This window comes from Gigantopelta aegis, unplaced genomic scaffold (genome assembly GCF_016097555.1).
Source record: "Gigantopelta aegis isolate Gae_Host unplaced genomic scaffold, Gae_host_genome ctg3691_pilon_pilon:::debris, whole genome shotgun sequence".
Taxonomy (NCBI): Eukaryota; Metazoa; Mollusca; class Gastropoda; order Neomphalida; family Peltospiridae; genus Gigantopelta; species Gigantopelta aegis.
This window is the reverse complement of record NW_024533465.1, coordinates 22,380-40,970: the sequence shown is the minus strand read 5'-3', so window position 1 is coordinate 40,970 and position 18,591 is coordinate 22,380. Positions and strand designations below refer to the sequence as shown.

The 18,591-nt window shown below is 38.2% G+C and overlaps 1 protein-coding gene across 1 annotated transcript; it reads left to right on the top strand.

The window, feature by feature from the left end:
• The first annotated feature begins 6,806 nt into the window (after positions 1–6,806).
• LOC121392377 (fucolectin-7-like) lies at positions 6,807–14,570 on the top strand. The gene is made up of 4 exons (XM_041523609.1): positions 6,807–6,886; positions 8,376–8,603; positions 12,295–12,540; positions 13,800–14,570. Exons 1-4 carry the CDS (start codon positions 6,835–6,837, stop codon positions 14,036–14,038), a joined length of 765 nt encoding a protein of 254 aa, XP_041379543.1. The 5' UTR covers positions 6,807–6,834; the 3' UTR covers positions 14,039–14,570.
• The last annotated feature ends 4,021 nt before the right edge of the window (positions 14,571–18,591 follow it).

Sequence of the window (18,591 nt, the reverse complement as noted above, 5' to 3'; positions counted from 1 at the left end):
CAACTTAGAAAGAAGATCCCAACGATATAAGTGATATTTGCTTTCATATTACATTTAACATAAAATAAAAGCAACAAAAGAAACAGAATGAAAGCGAATATCTGTTTTTTCTTCATAAAACAACGCATTCAAAAGAATGAAAGCATATGTATGTGTGTCTGAATCTATTGATGTATGAATATGTATATATTGTATGTATGTATATATGTATGTATGTATGTATGTATGTATTTATAATATCTCTATATATCGTCTGTCTGCCTGCCTGCCTGCTTGCCTGTCTGCCTGCCTGTGTGCCTGACTGCCTCTGTCTGTCTGTCTGTCTGCCTGTGTGTCTGCCCGCCTGTCTGCCTGTCTGTCTGCCTGCCTGACTACCTGCCTGCATGTGTGTCTGTCTGCCTGCATGTGTGTCTGTCTGCCTGCATATCTGCCTGTCTGCCTGTCTGTCCGCCTGTATGCCTGCCTATCTGCCTGCCTGCCTGTCTGTGTGTCTGTCTGCCTGCCTGCCTGTCTGACTGTCTGTCTGCCTGCCTGTCTGCCTGCCTGCCTGCCTGCCTGTGTGTCTTTCTGCCTGCCTGCCTGTCTGTCTATCTAATCTAACAACAAACTGTATACGTACCATCAAGTCGTAATATACACAGGGCGATCCAAACACCAACACATTTCAGCATAGTCACCGTGTGATGTCTCTAGGACAAACTGTGTATGGTCAAACAGGATATCGGTATATTGGTAAACGAAAGCACCAGTTAAAATTAAAAATTAACATTTTGTCTCACTCTCTGTGTACTAAAAAATTAACTGACTAATTGGTTTTATAGATTATGTCTGCAACAGGACCCCTAACAGAGTTCATAGATTCTGACGTTGATGGTTTCTTTGACTGCTCGACCAAAGCACGGACAACCCTTTGAGGCTTACAAAAGTAATACTGAGTGTAATATTACTGTTGATACCTGTATTATTGATTAATTCCGTAAATTATTCTTAACAATTGTCTAGTACACTAAATTCACAACAAACTATGAATAATGTAAAAAGTTTGTATTGGATAACGACATAAATAGAGCACATTGATTAATTAATCATCGGATATCAAACATTATCCAGTACACTACATTCACAGTAGACTATGAATAATGTAAAGATAAAGTTTGTGTTGTTTAACGACACAACTAGAGCACATTTATTGGGGGTTTTCTCGTTCTAACCAGTGCACCACAACTGGTCACAGTTTGTGGTATATGCTTTCCTGTCTGCGGTAAAGTACATGTAAAATATCTCTTGCTGCATTATGAAACATGTAGCAGAATTAGAAACAAATTTATGCGACGAAATAAAATCACTGGAAGAAAATGATACTACAGATACAAACACATTAGAAGATATAAAACATGAACTAATAGAGTTGAGAAGAGAAAAACTTAAAGGGCATTGCATCCGAGCCAGGGCAAAATGGATTGAAGAGGGCGAAAAGCCAACTAAATACTTATGTAAAATGGAGTCCAAAAATTACTATAGTAAATGAATATCAAGGATAGAATTAAATAACGGTACAGGAGTAACAGACCAAAAAGATGTCTTAATGGAAATCAAATGTTTTTATCAAACCTTATATTCTGCATCTATTGAAACATTAACTACTAACATAGCTATCAGTTACAATTTTAATAAACTAACAAATGAAGAAGCACAAGCGCTAGAAGAAAAATAATTTATGAAGAAGTTTTAAACGTACTTAAAAAAATGAAGAACGAAAAAAAGCCCTGGCTCAGATGGATTCACAGCAGAATATTTCAAAAGGTCTTGGGCTGATTTGGGACATTTTATAGTCAGATTAATATATTACAGCTGTATCATTGACGAAATGTCCCATGTGCAAAAAACTGGGCATAATAAAATGTATTCCTACGCAAAATAAACCTAGACAATTTCTTAAAAATTGGCGACCAATAACTCTTTTGAACTGCACTTACAAAATGGCTGCTGGTTGTATTGCAAATAGAAGTAAAATGGTTTTAGATAAAATAATAGATAAAGATCAAGCAGGTTTTATAAAAGGGAGGTATATTGAAGAGAATATACGTTTAATATATGACCTAATACACAGAAACGCACGATATGCCTGGTCTGTTAGTACTAGTGGATTTCGAAAAAGCCTTTGACTTGGTATCTTGGACTTTTATTGAAAAAGCGTTAGAAATATTTAATTTTAAAAGTTCAATAAAATGTTGGATTAAAACATTTTATAAAAATTCCATTTCTAGTGTTCTGCAAAATGGTTATTTATCAGAACATTTTAAATTAGAAAGAGGATGTAGACAGGGAGACCCCCTGTCACCGTATATCTTTATAATTTGTTCCGAAATCCTCTCAATTTTAGTTAAAAATAATGCAAATATTAAAGGTATCACTATTGATGGCGAAGAATATCTAATATCTCAATATGCTGATGATACTACGTTTACTCTTAACGGATCTCCCGAGTCTCTGTTCAGTACCATGCCATTACTTGATTACTATTCTGGAATCTCCAGTATAAAAATAAATTACACCAAGTCAAAAGCCATCTGGATAGGTAGCAAAAAACATAGTCTATCACCATACACGTTGGAAATTATAATGGGGTGGAAATCAATTTATTCTCCTTGGAATTCATTTTACAATAAATTTTGAAGATATGATAACATGCAATTTTACTTCTAAGTTAAAACAAATCCAGAACTTGATGACACTTTGGACATCAGGAACGCTGACTGTCTTAGGCAGAGTTACAATTATAAAAAAACATTAATAATACCTTTTTTAAATCGGTGCCTTCACAGGATTCTGAATATCTTTTGGCCCAACATCATAACCAATGAAGAACTCCATAAACAAACCTCCACAGAGTCATTGGTATCGGAGATCAAGCGCCGAAGATGGCGCTGGATTGGCCATGTTATCAGAATGCCTCAAACAGTCCTACCAAGAGTTGCACTCCGATGGACCCCTCCTGGAAAAAGGAAACGAGGAAGACCGAAAGAAACATGGAGGATGACAGTAGATAAGGAAATCCGAGAGGGCAGTCTGAGCTGGCGGCTGCTGGAAAAGCTGGCAAAAGACAGGCATCAGTGGCGATCTCTGGTTACAGCCTTGTGTGCTCCTTAGCACGAAGGGGATTAAGTAAGTAAGTAATAATACCTTTAATTACATATTTATTAATTGCATTACCAAATCCGTCAAAAACAAATATAAAAGAAACTTAAATAAAATGTTGTTCCAGTTTATTTGGCAAAATAAACTGACAAAATTAAAAGAGAAGTATTAACCCAAGATTATAAACACGGGGGTATAAGAATGCCTGAGATACAGAACATAATGACATCTTTAAAATCATCATGGATACAATGACTTTATCTTAATAACAACACATGGGTAAAGTTATTTAAATCTACTACTGGTATAAATACTAAGGACCTAATTATACACGGGGACTATTTCATTATACGTAAACAAGGTAGCATTAAAAACTTGTTTGGAAATATGTTTTATTTAGTTGGTTAACAATACAACAAAATCAAAATATACAGACTACTGAAGATATTTCAAGGACTGAATATTTGGTATAATACTAAGATACTAAACGACAATAAACCGTCTTTATATGGTAACTACACAGAAAAGGGAATTCTTTTCATACAAGACTTACTTGACATTGAAGGAAATATCCTTACATTTGAAGCTTTTAGACATAAACATGATGTAAAAACTAACTTTTTGAACAACGGATCATTAGTGAATGCTGTAAAATATTTGTTTGCATTCAATAAACCTTATTGATGAAACATTTGTTTCTATTCAAAGCCCAATTTTACCTTTCAAACTGAAAATTGTGTTAAATTAAAATACTGGAAGTAAAGACATGTACAAAATATTGAACTGTAAAAGCATAATTCCAAAGTCACAGATAAAATATGCAACTAAGGGTTTGAACTGCGATTGTTAAACTTGGCGTAAATGGTATGTTTTGCCATTTAAATGTCTGAAAGATACAACTTTAAAAAGGTTCCAGTACAGACTGCTTCATAGAATTCTTGCCACTAATACATTTCTTCATATGATTCATTACCTAGATTTTAATAAATGCACTTTTTGTAATTATGAACCGGAGACTTTACAGCACCTTTTTTTATGACTGCAATAAAGTAAGAAACCTATGGGAAACTGTTGAAAAGTGGATTTTTTTATAAAACAGAAATTGGCGCCTCATTCAATAAAAAGGCTATTATGTTTCGGAGTGTGGATGACGAGCTAACTTATGTAGTGAATTGGTTAATATTCAATTTAAAATATTATATTGACAATATGAAAATACTTTACAAAGATTTACATATAAATGGTATCGAGAATGTCCTGAAAAACAAATTTCAAATTGAAAAATATATTTATATTAAAAATTGTGAATACAACAAATTTAATATACATTGGGAAAAAATGGAAAACCATTCAATTGTAAAACTCTTCATTTGTTGAAAAAGAATCGGAAAAATATTTGCAGATTTTTGTGCACATGTATATTTCTAAGACTATATGTAAAAAAAACCCCAAAAAGAATTGACATCCAATAGCCGATGATTAATTAATCAATCAATGTGCTCTATTTGTGTCTTTAAATAAAACAAACTTTAACTTTACATTATTAAATATATTTTCTGCTGTGAAGTGTCTGTGTATTCAATGGATTTTGCTGTCTCCATCCCAGTGAGCTCTGTCCTGTGAAAGTGTTTTGATTTAGTAAACTAGTCTGGTAGTACAAATATTAGAACGATCAGAAACTTTGTGACAGCCGCAATGTTATGCAGGAGGATATATTAGTCAGTAAACAATCTTTGTTTCTCGATAACACTAGGAATCCTATAAACAGGATCAATGCGTACATAGTCGTTAAACAATTCATGGAATTAATCACTAGTCTGCTAACTGATGCCTATTCGACTCTGTTTTTCTGCATGATCCACTATTCGACTCTGTATTGTGCATGATCCACTACAATAATATTAACTCTGATGGAGAGGTTGTCCGTGATCAGAACAGTATTGCTGCCACTGCCAGACTAGTTTACTATTAAATTTTTGAAATAACACAGGACTGGGTTTTGGAATAAATACAGCTGTAAATGCACACATGAATCACTGTAACAACAGTGGTGATATCAGGTGTTCACGAAATTGAACATATCCGTGCCCCACCGGTTTGAACCCGTGTTTTTGCGTACTGGTATTTTTAATATCACAAAATGCATTTCTCATATTTTTAAAAAACGCACGTGCGTCTGAGAAGCAACAGTTATGTAGTCGAGTTTTAGTGTATTTTTAGAGGGTATTTCACCATTTCAAAGTCACAGACTTTCACTCATTTGTAACTGTATCCAAATGTGTTACAGGTTTGTAGATTAAATAAACTTAGTGTTAAATTTGACGGTTTAAAACTAGGGTCTGTCCCTTTAAATCTGAAGAGAGAACAGTTGTCGGTGATCACAACCGTATTGCTGCCACTGTCAGACTAGTTTACTATTAAACCAAAAAACACTAGCACAGGACTGGGCTCACTGGAATAAATACAGCTGTGGTGACATGCACACATGAATCACTGTAACAACAGTGGTGATATCAGGTGTTCACGAAAGTTGAACATATCCGGGCGGGAACCCGTCCCCCCCCCCCGAAAAAATTCTGAAAGCATTCACAGAAACCAAAACCGACACTTCTCATCCACGGTTTTAACAACACTCTTGCTACAAAATCATCTCTGTTGCTGCTTTCCCACAGACATATGTATATCACGATTAATATCCTTTACACTACCCATCGGGCGGGACACAGCCCAGTGGCAAACCGCTTGCCTGATGCGCGGTCGGTCTAGGATCGATCTCCGTCGACGGATTGAGCTATTTCTCGATCCAGCTAGTGTACCACGACTGGTATATCAAAGGCCTTGGTATCTGCTATCATGTCTATGGGATTCTGCATATATAGTTGACATATGTATATCACGATCACGATCACGACACAGTCCAGTGGTAAAGTGTTCCCCTGATGCGCGGTCTATTTCTCGTTCCATCCAATTCACCACGACTGATGCATCAAAGGCCGTGGTATGTGATATCCTGTCTGTGGGATTATGCATATATAATTGATCCCATGCTACTAATGTTAAAATGTAGCAGGTTTCCTGTCCAAGACTATATACCAAATTTGCCGAATATTTGACATCCAATAGCCGATGATTAATAAAACAGTGTGCTCCAGTGGTGTCGTTAAACCAAACAGACTTTAACTTTACATTATCCATAGTCTGTTGCGAATTTAATGTACTAGATAATGAACAATGAACATCACATAATAATTATGATTTTTCCAATACGCAATACAATAGTCCACAACACGATACTTTTTACGACTAATTTTACCTAAATTACCGACACACCCATTTAGAATATATAGATTATTAACTACCCACACATTTCTAAATCTATTTTCATAATTATTCTTTTTAATGTCCAAACTTATTTTCTCTTAAGAGTAATTTATATGCTTCAAAATACTGATCAATGTTTTGATCAAAGAATAAAAGCAACAGTCCGAGTCAAAATCTATTAACTCGATAGAACGGCTTTTGTATAAATACCATAAAAAACGTGGTGCACTGGCTGGAACGAGAAATAGTCCAGATGGGCCCAATATGCCGATAGTTGGTCAATATCACAAAGCTGCAAGATTTTCATGTTCTGTTTGACCATACACAGTTTATCCTGGAGACGTCGCACGGTGGGGAAAAAGATTGTGTGTGACTATGCTGAAATATGTTGGTGTTTGGATCAACCTGTGTATATTACGACTTGATGGTACGTAAACATTGAATTAAATATATATTAGATAGACAGAGCGACAGACAAATAAGCAGATGATATATAGAAACAGACAGATAACAAACATTTATACACACGCACACACACACACACACACACACACACACACATACAAACACACACACAAACACACACACATACACACACACACATACATACACATACACACACATACATACACACATACATACATACACACACATACATACGCACACATACATGCACACATGCACACACACATACACACACACACACACACACACGCACACACACACGCGCGCGCAAACACACACACACACACATACACAAGTTTGTGGCAATTCGGTGCCACTGGTCCGAATTCCAGCAACGTCATGACGCAATTTGTGAGGCCAGAAAGGATTTAAATATCCCCTGCGCCAGTGTCTTAACATCTGTGTATGTAACGTCAACCTCGACATACATACAATACATAGATATTGATACATCAATACATACACACATACATACATACATACATACATACATACATCAATACATGCATGCATACATACATGCATACATACATGCATACAATATATCAATATGCATACGTCTATACAAAGAAATAATTGTTTATTTAACGACGTACTCAACACATTGCATTTACGGTTATATGGCGTCAGACATAACGCTAAGGGCCGCACCGATATTGAGAGAGGAAACCCGCTGTCGCCACCCCATGGGTACTCTTTTCGATTAGCAGCAAGGAATCTTTTATATGCATCATCCCACAGACAGGGTAGTGCATACCACGGCCTTTGATTGGATGGGAGACAGACAGACAGACATAGAGTCAGAGATATATCCTTGTGTTATTTTTTAGTTGATTTCATTCGTTTGCTTGTGTTGTTTGTGAGATTGTGTTTTTCATGATAGTTTTTATTCTCCGTTTCTTTCGTTGCTTTTATTTGTGCTGTAATATCAAACATAAATGCCTTTTATTTGATTAGGGTTTTCTTGCTGACGTGATTGTGTGTTTGCTTCTTTTGTTTTTTGTTGTTTTTTTTGTTGTTATTTGTTTGTGGTTTTTTGGGAGGGGGTGGGTTGGAGTTTTTGGGGGGATTGTATTGTGGAGGAGGAGGGGGTATTTTGATGTTTTTCCATGAGTTGTTGGCTGGGGGTTTTGTGTTTGTTCTTGGCTTATTTTTTGTTGTTGGTTTTGTTTGTTTTTCGTTTTTTAATGTTTTGTTTTTTGTTGTTGTTGTTGTTTTTCATTTTGGGGGGAAGGGTTGTTCGGTTATTTTTGTGTTGTATCTTGGATGTGTGTGTGCGTGCGTGCGTGCGTGTATGTGTTTAGTGGTGTTTGTAGGGGATTGTTATCTTTTGGTTCTTTTCATGGGGTTGGGATTCTGTTTGTTTGGTTATTGTAGGGTTTGGGGTCGTGCTTCTTTTTGCGGTCGGCTGTTGTAAGATCATTAATTATAATCTGTTCTTTCTGTATCAGGAAAATTATCTTCAAATCTTGCTTTTGGAAAACCTGCTGCCATGAGTACGGTATATAACTCTATCAGCACCCCAGCACGAGCCGTGGACGGAAACCACCGAACTGGCTTGTTTTTCTCCTTGTGCGCAACATCGAAATATGGCGACCAGGAACCGTGGTGGATGGTGGATCTACGTGGGTACTTCCACATTCATCACATCATCATCACGAACGGCGCAGACCCGTATTGTAAGCACAATATTTCTTAGACATAACATTTTCTATATTCTACATCTCTCATATGCATCTCTCTGTCTCTCCGTCTGTCTGTCTCTCTGGCACTGTCTCTGTCTCTCTATATATATATTTCTCTTCATCTCTTACTCCTCTCTCTCTCTCTCTCTCTCTCTCTCTCTCTCTCTCTCTCTCTCTCTCTCTCTCTCTCTCTCTCTCTCTCTCTCTCTATATATATATATATATATATATATATATATATATATATATATATATGCATTCCTTTCTCGCTCTATTCCACTTCTATCTTCCTACTTCCACTATATCTGTGCTCCTCCTTCCTCTCTCTATTCCACTCCTATCTTCCTACTTTCACTATCTCTGTGCTCCTCCTTCATCTCTCTATTCCACTTCTATCTGGCTATTCCTCTCCTTCCTCTCTCTATTCCACTCCACTATCTCTGTGCTCCTCCTTCCTCTCTCTGTCACACTTCTATCTTCCTACTTCCGCTATCTCTGTGCTCCTCCTTCCTCTCTCTATTCTACTATCTCTGTGCTCCTCCTATCTCTGTACTTCCGCTCTCTCTCCTTTCCCCTCTCTATTCCACTTCTATCTTCCTACTTCCGCTATCTCTGTGCTCCTCCTTCCTCTCTCTATTCCACTTCTATCTTCCTACTTCCGCTATCTCTGTGCTCCTCCTTCCCCTCTCTATTCCACTTCTATCTTCCTACTTCCGCTATCTCTGTGCTCCTCCTTCCCCGCTCTATTCCACTTCTATCTTCCTACTTCCGCTATCTCTGTGCTCCTCCTTCCCCGCTCTCTATTCCACTTCTATCTTCGTACTTCCGCTATCTCTGTGCTCTCCTCCTTCCTATCCCACTTCTATCTTCGTACTTCCGCTATCTCTGTGCTCCTCCTTCCTCTCTCTATCCCACTTCTATTCCACTTCCGCTATCTCTGTGCTCCTCCTTCTTCGTACTTCCGCTATCTCTGTGCTCCTCCTTCCCCGATCTATTCCACTTCTATCTTCCTACTTCCGCTATCTCTGTGCTCCTCCTTCCTCTCTCTATTCCACTTCTATCTTCGTACTTCCGCTATCTCTGTGCTCCTCCTTCCCCTCTCTATTCCACTTCTATCTTCCTACTTCCGCTATCTCTGTGCTCCTCCTTCCCCGCTCTATTCCACTTCTATCTTCCTACTTCCACTATCTCTGTGCTCCTCCTTCCTCTCTCTATCCCACTTCTATCTTCCTACTTCCGCTATCTCTGTGCTCCTCCTTCCCCTCTCTATTCCACTTCTATCTTCGTACTTCCGCTATCTCTGTGCTCCTCCTTCCCCGCTCTATTCCACTTCTATCTTCCTACTTCCGCTATCTCTGTGCTCCTCCTTCCCCTCTCTATTCCACTTCTATCTTCCTACTTCCGCTATCTCTGTGCTCCTCCTTCCTCTCTCTATTCCACTTCTATCTTCGTACTTCCGCTATCTCTGTGCTCCTCCTTCCCCTCTCTATTCCACTTCTATCTTCGTACTTCCGCTATCTCTGTGCTCCTCCTTCCCCGCTCTATTCCACTTCTATCTTCCTACTTCCGCTATCTCTGTGCTCCTCCTTCCTCTCTCTGTCACACTTCTATCTTCCTACTTCCGCTATCTCTGTGCTCCTCCTTCCTCTCTCTGTCACACTTCTATCTTCCTACTTCCACTATCTCTGTGCTCCTCCTTCCTCTCTCTATTCCACTTCTATCTTCATACTTCCACTATCTCTGTGCTCCTCCTTCCTCTCGTCTACAATGGTCACCTACGTATTAAAGCGACAGACCCTTGTCTTTAAATACTATAGCATATTGTTCACTATTAGATCCATTTTTCATAATTGAAATAAGACATTTCATTCATTATTTAGATTTTTTTTTTAAATTTTTCTCAAGTTACTAAAATGTTGTTTTTGTTATTCCTCAGACAATCCAGAATTAGAAATCCATCGGTAGCATTTTTTCCCCCAGTCGTTTGGTCATGTCAGCTATAGGGTCTCCACGAGTCCAACTTTTTGAACTTTGAGTACTTGAGGGTCAAACTCGATCCGGACCCGAGTACCCGATACTTACACTAGATGATGATGATATTAAGGAATACAGTAAACTAGCATTAAGCATCTTAATTCCAGCGCAGAACATACCAATGCCATTCTGTTGCATTTAGAAACCGGTTGATCTGTTCGGTTTTATGACGGACGGACGGTCAGTTTAAAAAGAGAACTAGTGAATGATCATATAATTATTGTGTAACTTATATCGTTGATTATCTACTGCTGAAATTATTGTCCTACGTTGTCGATTGTATTATAGTTGATCATTGTATTCCACCTTATACGGGTACTCGAGTCCTGTGAACGGACTCGTGTCTTGCTAGTCTCGACTGGTGCCCGAGTACCTGAGTACACGTGGAGATCCTAGTCGGCCATCTTGTAATTCAAAATGGCCATCGTTTTAAGGTATTTTACATACATTTTGACTCCCAATTAGCATAAAATTCATATGTCTATTCACACTTTTGAAGTCGATGAATTCGATGATAACATTCAGTTTAGCCATTTGTTCATGACCGCCATCTTGAAATTCAAAATGGCCGTCATTTATAGATATATATATTGTCCATATATCTAAACTATCAGTTAATGTAGAAGCACAATCTGTTTTGTTTATATACATTTCTAGGATCAGTGAATAAAATGGTGACATGTTTATTACCATCCTGCAGTAAGGGCCATCACTTTGAAATAAAATATGGCAGCTGCATGTACGTGTATATGAAAATTAAAATGTGACTTCTGAATGTACCATGGATTCTTGAGCTAAGCTATTTGCTTGGAGATATGCTCTTTTGGGCATGCTGTTTACATGTCTCAGAGATATGTGGCAGTGTTTCCACACTTCGGTTTCGTGATGGCTTCTTGAACTTCTTTACTCTCAGAATAGCTATATCAGTTGTACAAATGACCCTGCAGCTTAATGTCATGCCCTAAAACATTTAACAGTTTTACTGACCTCTTTGTACTGTTCATCACCAATTCCAAGCTGGCTAAGAGTTTCAGATATACGCTGTAGAGCTTTCCCGGATAAATTCAGAAATCGTGTTTTTACCAATACCACCAATTTGTTCTGTTGTGTTACATCCGGTTACTGCATGAACGCCTGGCAAGTATGAGGTTCTTTCTGAACCCAGATCATCTTCAATTAGTTCCATGTTGATCTTGTTGTCATTTACGCCTGCACCTATAAGTATTCATACCGGCCTCGGTGGCGTCGTGGTTAGGTCATCGGTCTACAGGCTGGTAGGTACTGGGTTCGGATCCCAGTCGAGGCATGGAATTTTAATCCAGATACCGACTCCAAACCCTGCGTGAGTGCTCGGCAAGGCTCAATGGGCAGGTGTAAACAACTTGCACCGACCAGTGATCCATAACTGGTTCAACAAAGGTCATGGTTTGTGTTATCCTGCCCGTGGGAAACACAAATAAAATATCCCTTGATGCCTGTCGTAAAAGAGTAGCCTATGTGGCGACAGCAGTTTTCCGCTAAAAAGAAAACAGTGTCAGAGTGACCATATGTTTGACGTCCAATAGTCGGTGATAAGATAAGCTAAATAAAACAAACTTTACTTTTAAATTGTATACAGTGATGTGGTATTCCCTTTCACTTTAAATTTCAGTCGCAGCGCAGGGTCTACACAGCTTCACCATTGACGTCTTTACGAAGAACCCAATAGGCTGTGCACTCGCCACACCAGTTCAGTGCTACAACCGCACCGACCCAATGGGGCGTGGCGAGACTGTACAGTTTCAGTGTCTCTCACCCGTGATTGGTCGATTCGTCCGTATTAAGAAGTGGAGAATGACGAACATTCTTGACAAACTGGTACTTTGTGAAGTTCAAATTTTCAGCACAAACGCGATAGGTTAGTTGACACATGTATTTTGTCTGTATGTAATAACCGGACGTGCTGTAATAGGGGTTTTCATAACAGTTTGCAGATTTAAAAATTCCTTCTTCATACATTTACCAATATCAACGCTACGTCGACTGTAAAGTTTTGGAAACAATTGTTTTATCTCTTTCTACAGCTTTACCAGATTCAACATTGATTCCAAATGGCTGTTTTGTCTGTTTTGTTCAATTGAAATTATTTCAAACTTTCCATCTAACAAATGGTCAGGTAACATGACGTGATTGACAGGGGTGTCAACTTCATGTCAAATGTCATACTTGTGACAAACTGCTTTAATTTCCATTTGGTTTTGCGTTTGTCCTACGTACTGGTTCTTTAAAACATAAATTACAGGTGATTAGATATACTACATTTTTGCAATCACAGTTTATTAAAACTGTAGTTGTGTTTGTATGTTACATTACAAAATGACGATATAACATATTGAGGCGAAATTGTAGGTTTGTTAAAAGTGTATTTGCGCGGCCGGTTTGGGATCGATTACCGTCGGTAGGCCCATTGGGCTATTTCTCGTTCCAGCCAGTGCACAACGACTGGTATATCAAAGACCGTGGTATGTGCTATCATGTATGTGGGATGGTGCATATAAAATATCCCTTGCTACTAATGGAAAAATGTAGCGGTGTTCCTCTCTATGACTGTGTCAACATGATCATATGTTTGACATCCAGTAGCCGATGATTAATAAATCAATGTGCTCTAGTGGTGTCGTTAAACAAAGCAACCTTGTATTGTCCGAGAAAGAGCGATGTTAATACATGATTCCTAACACGAGTTTCGTAAAATCAGTACGATTCACACGCGAGTGTAATAGTTTCTTTATTATCCATATTATCCATAATATATATTTAATCAACAAGGTTTAGCAATTTGATAAATATGTTTAAATAAAAGAAACCTCATGACTTACAAAATGAAATGATACACTGGATTTAATTGACATATCATTCGTCAGTATATGTAACAGAATATTTTCAATACGAAATAAAATGTGCGACTGTCATTCGTTGTGCACGTGAAATCATGATTCCATACGTGTGTCATACTGATTATATTTCCCTGTATATCTCGAACTCCGTGGATATGGCGAGGTGAGATGGTGAGTTTAATAAGACTAGTTGCGTTTTATTTTGTACTATGAAGTGATGCTATAAAATGGTGAAAAAAATATTGTATCAAATAAATGATGATACTTTTATCCTTCACAGATTGTGCTCCCTTAAGGTTTTTCCATCGTATATTAGGGGCACGACTGAACTCGACAAACGTCATCATTTCTGATGTTGATGACGTCATGCATTGTGCCAGCAGATGCGGCGACGGAGATTGTCTGGCGTTCAACTACAACCAGAACAGTCAACAGTGTCAGCTCATTTCAACCTCGGCGTTTAACGATTCAAAAACGATGACGTCATCGTGGGATTACTATGGAATGGATTTTTGTTGATCTGTTTAGGTCAGATGTAAAACTTGGCGAGCGGTGGACGCGGAGATAGGGGCAGATTCAGTAATTTTATAGTTAGCTTCCCGTGGACTTCGCTACACTTGCAGGGGCGTAGCGTCATCTGGACCTGAGGGGGGTTCGAATATGAACCAAGTGGACCTTTTTCAGCTGTAGCAACACGTGTTTGTATGTACTGTGACAGTATTTTTATTTTTACATGTACAGTAAGAATTAGTAAATTGGTTACCTGACGTCTGTCATCTATACTTTAACAGAGTCCATACTTAGTCGGCAACCTTCCAGTCAGAGCAATTATTGTCATGCAATAATAATATGTTACGGCCAATCAAAGACACAATATATGTTAATTGTTGCCTCGGGTATTGCAGACGTCTTAACGGCCAGTTTCTTTTGTGTAACGACACCACTAGAGCACATTGATTTATTAACCATCGGCTATTGGATGTCAAACATTTGGTAATTTCGACATATAGTCTTAGAGAAAGGATAGCAGCTACATTGTTCCATTACTAGCAAGGGATCTTTTATATGCACCATACCAGACAGGATAGCACATACCACGGTCTTCGTGGTGCATTGGCTGGATCGAGAAATAGCCCAATGGGCCCACCGACGGGGATCGATCCCAAGCCGACCGCGCATCAGGCGAATTAAATATATAGCAGAAAGATTTTTAGATTTTGTTATAAATAATAACCTACAATCCACTAATGACTAATGTTGTTCATTAATTTAAATACGACAGAAATATCAAAAAAGAAAACTTACACTATATTAATATATCGATGAACTTAAACATTGCTTTTGTTAGGGAACATCATATAAGATGACGTCATTTTACATTGGTATTTCGTATTATCGAGGTAAACAACAAAATTCAAAACAAAATATGATTTTGTTTGTATTTTTATCAATAAATATATTGCAAATTTATTTTTAAGGATTGTCTGTTATTTATTTTAGATCCATCGAAGTACGAAAAAAAAAAAAAAAAAAAAAAAAAAAACATGAAATAGTATTGTCTTAACGGCTTCGTTTTTTGTTTGTTTTTTTTTTTCGTTTTTTTTGCTTTTTTTCTTCTTTTTTTGGGGGAGGGGGTGGGTGGGCGGGTCAGCGGCTATTTTGTGGTGGAGGGTGGGGGATGGAGGTGATAAGTAGATATTGGGCGGGGGTGGGGGTTGCTGACTGAGATCGAGGGGGCAAAGCGAAATTTCTAGCGGCTTTCGGGGGTATGTTTCCCCGGAAAAGTTTGAAAACCAGATGTCTTGAAATGCAATGTCCTGCATTCTACAAGTAATATTCATAGCTGCTTTAACATGTAGTACCCATGCCCCGGAACCCCCCCCCCCCCCTCCCCGCTACGCCGTGCCTGGGACTACTATATTCGCCTCGTACCCGAAAATGTTATTTTATTTTGGTTTTCGCTAAAGTATCACCATAATATTTTTGTAAATATATATCTTTTGCGTGCGCGTGCTGTAACCTCACCGTGATGCAGGGGTGTAACATTCTCTTTGAGAATGACCTATACAGCACAAAATTGAAGTTTTGACTAAAAGTCAGTATCAGTCTGTGATGTTTGTGTTTTTGCACAGTTCTTTACACTGTACTTTTGTTTAAATCTTGAATTTTTATATTGATGTTGATCATCACTTAATTTGTTTGCATTACAATAGTTGGACACCCAATAGCCGATGTATTTTTGTGCTGGGGTGTCGTTAAACATTCATTCATTCAATACCGAAAATCGCATGTTTTGAATTTGTCAGTCGCGAATATAATTAATGAACAAATATGTACTAAATTCCTGAAAAAAAACAACACATTGCTATTGATAACATCTAGAATTGCAACGTATTTGTGTGTACGAGTATGTAGTGCCGGATCCAGTAAAATCCATTGGGGGGAGGGGGGGGGGGGGGGCAGTGACACGAGGTGGAATGCCAAGGGAAATTTGGGGGAGGTTTGGAGGGGGATTGTAAAAAATGAAAATTAATATTAAATTAAAAATATAACTCTCGCAAAATGTATCACCACCCCCACCCCCTAGATCCATCTCTGGTATGTATGTGCGTTTGTGTGTATGTGTGCGTATGTGTGTGTGTGTGTGTGTGTGTGTGTGTGTCTCTCTCTCTCTCTCTCTCTCTCTCTCTCTCTCTCTCTCTCTCTCTCTCTCTCTCTCTCTCTCTCTCTCTCTCTACTGATATCGACCGGAATTGGTGGCGTCGTGGTTAGGCCATAGGTCTACAGGCTGGTAGGTACTGGGTTCGGATCCCGGTCGAAGCATGGGATTTTTAATCCATATACCGACTCCAAACCCTGAGTGTCCCGCAAGGCTCAATGGGTAGGTGTAAACCACTTGCACCGACCAGTGATCCAAATAAAAAACAAACTTTACTTTACTTTCTGTCTGTCTCTCTGTCTCTGTCTCTGTCTCTGTCTCTCTCTCTCTCTCTCTCTCTCTCTCTCTCTCTCTCTCTCTCTCTCTCTCTCTCTCTCTCTCTCTCTCTCTCTCATCTTGTGTCTCTGCGTGTGTGTGTGAGTGATCGTGAGTGTGTGAGAGTGTGAGTTTGAATTGTGTGTGTATGCATGTGTGAGTATGTATGTATGTGTGTGTGTGTGTGTGAGTGCGTGTGCGTGCGTGCGTGCGTGTGCGTGTGTGTGTTTGATAATTATGTCTGGTGAACTTATTTTCATTTGTGTTCCATGGTTTACATACTTTATGCTTTCGATTATTTCTTACAACAAAAGTATATTTTGCAGCTGTTAAATATAAAGGGCGGGATTTAGCTCAGTGGGTTGAGTGCTCTTTCGGGGTGCTTGCGTCGTAGGATCGAACCACCTCGGTGTATCCATTCAACTGATTTTTTTTTTTTTCTCGTTCCAACCAGTGAATCACAACTGGTCAAAGGCCGTGGCATGTGTTTTGCTGTCTGCGAGAAAGTGCATATAAAAGATCCCTTTCTGCATTAGGGTAACTATATCGGGTTTCCTCTGATCACTACGAGTCAGAATTATCAAATAGCCGTTTGACATCCAATAGCCGTTGATTAATTAATCAATGTGCTCTAGTTGTGTCGTTAAACAAAATAAACTTTAACTTTACATTATTCATAGTCTGCTGTGAATTTAGTGTACTAGATAATTTTTGACATCCGATATCCGATGATTAATTAATCAATGTGCTCTAATTGTGTCGTTGAACAAAACACACTTTATCTTTACATTATTCACAGTCTTTTGTGAATTTAGTGTACTAGACAATTGTTAAAAATAAATTACGGAATTAATCAATAATCCATCACTACAGGTATCATCAGTAATATTAAACTCAGTATTACTTTTGTAAGCGTCAAAGGGTCGTTCCATGCTTTGGTCGAGCAGTCAAAGAAACCACCAGCGTCGGAATCTATGGACTCGGTTAGGAGTCCTGTTACATGCATACTCTATAAAAAAAAAACTAATTGGTCAAACAATCCATTTGTGTGTGACACAGACAGTGAGAGAGAAGGTTGATTTCCTCTACCAATATACCGATATTCTGTTTGACCATACACAGTTTGTTCTAGAGACGGTGCAGGTCGGAACATAAAAGATTGTGTGTGACTATGCTGAAATATGTTGGTGTTTGGATCACTCTGTGTGTATTACGACTTGATGGTACGTATAAAGCTGCTTGTTACATGAGATAGACAGACAGGCAGACAGGCAGGTAGGCGGTCAGACAGGCAGGCAGACAGACAGACATGCATGGATACAGACAGACATACAGACAGCAGGCAGGCGGAGAGGCAGACATATAGGCAGAGAGACAGATAAGACAGATAGGCAGACAGATGATGTATAAAGATGTTACACATACATACATACATACATATATACATACATACGTACGTACATACATAGATACATACATACATACATAGATACATACATACATACATACATACATATATACATACATACATACAATATATAAATATTCATGCATCAGACAGAGAGGCAGACGGATAAGCAGACAGACAGACAGACAGGCAGACAGGCAGATAGGCAGAAAGACAAACAGGCAGAAATGCAGAAATGCAGACAGATAGACAGACAGACAGGCAGACAGACAGACAGGTGATATTTAGAGATATTATACATATATACATACATATATACACACATACACATATACATACAATATATAAATATCGATACATCAATAGATTCATACAGACATACATATATACATACATACAGATATACATACACTATATAAATATCGATACATCAATAGATTCATACAATAGATATCATACAGACATACATATATACATACATCATACACATATACATACATACATACAGATATACATACACTATATAAATATCGATACATCAATAGATTCATACAGACATACATATATACACTCATACACATATACATACACTATATAAATATCGATACATCAATAGATTCATACAGACATACATATATACACTCATACACATATACATACACTATATAAATATCGATACATCAATAGATT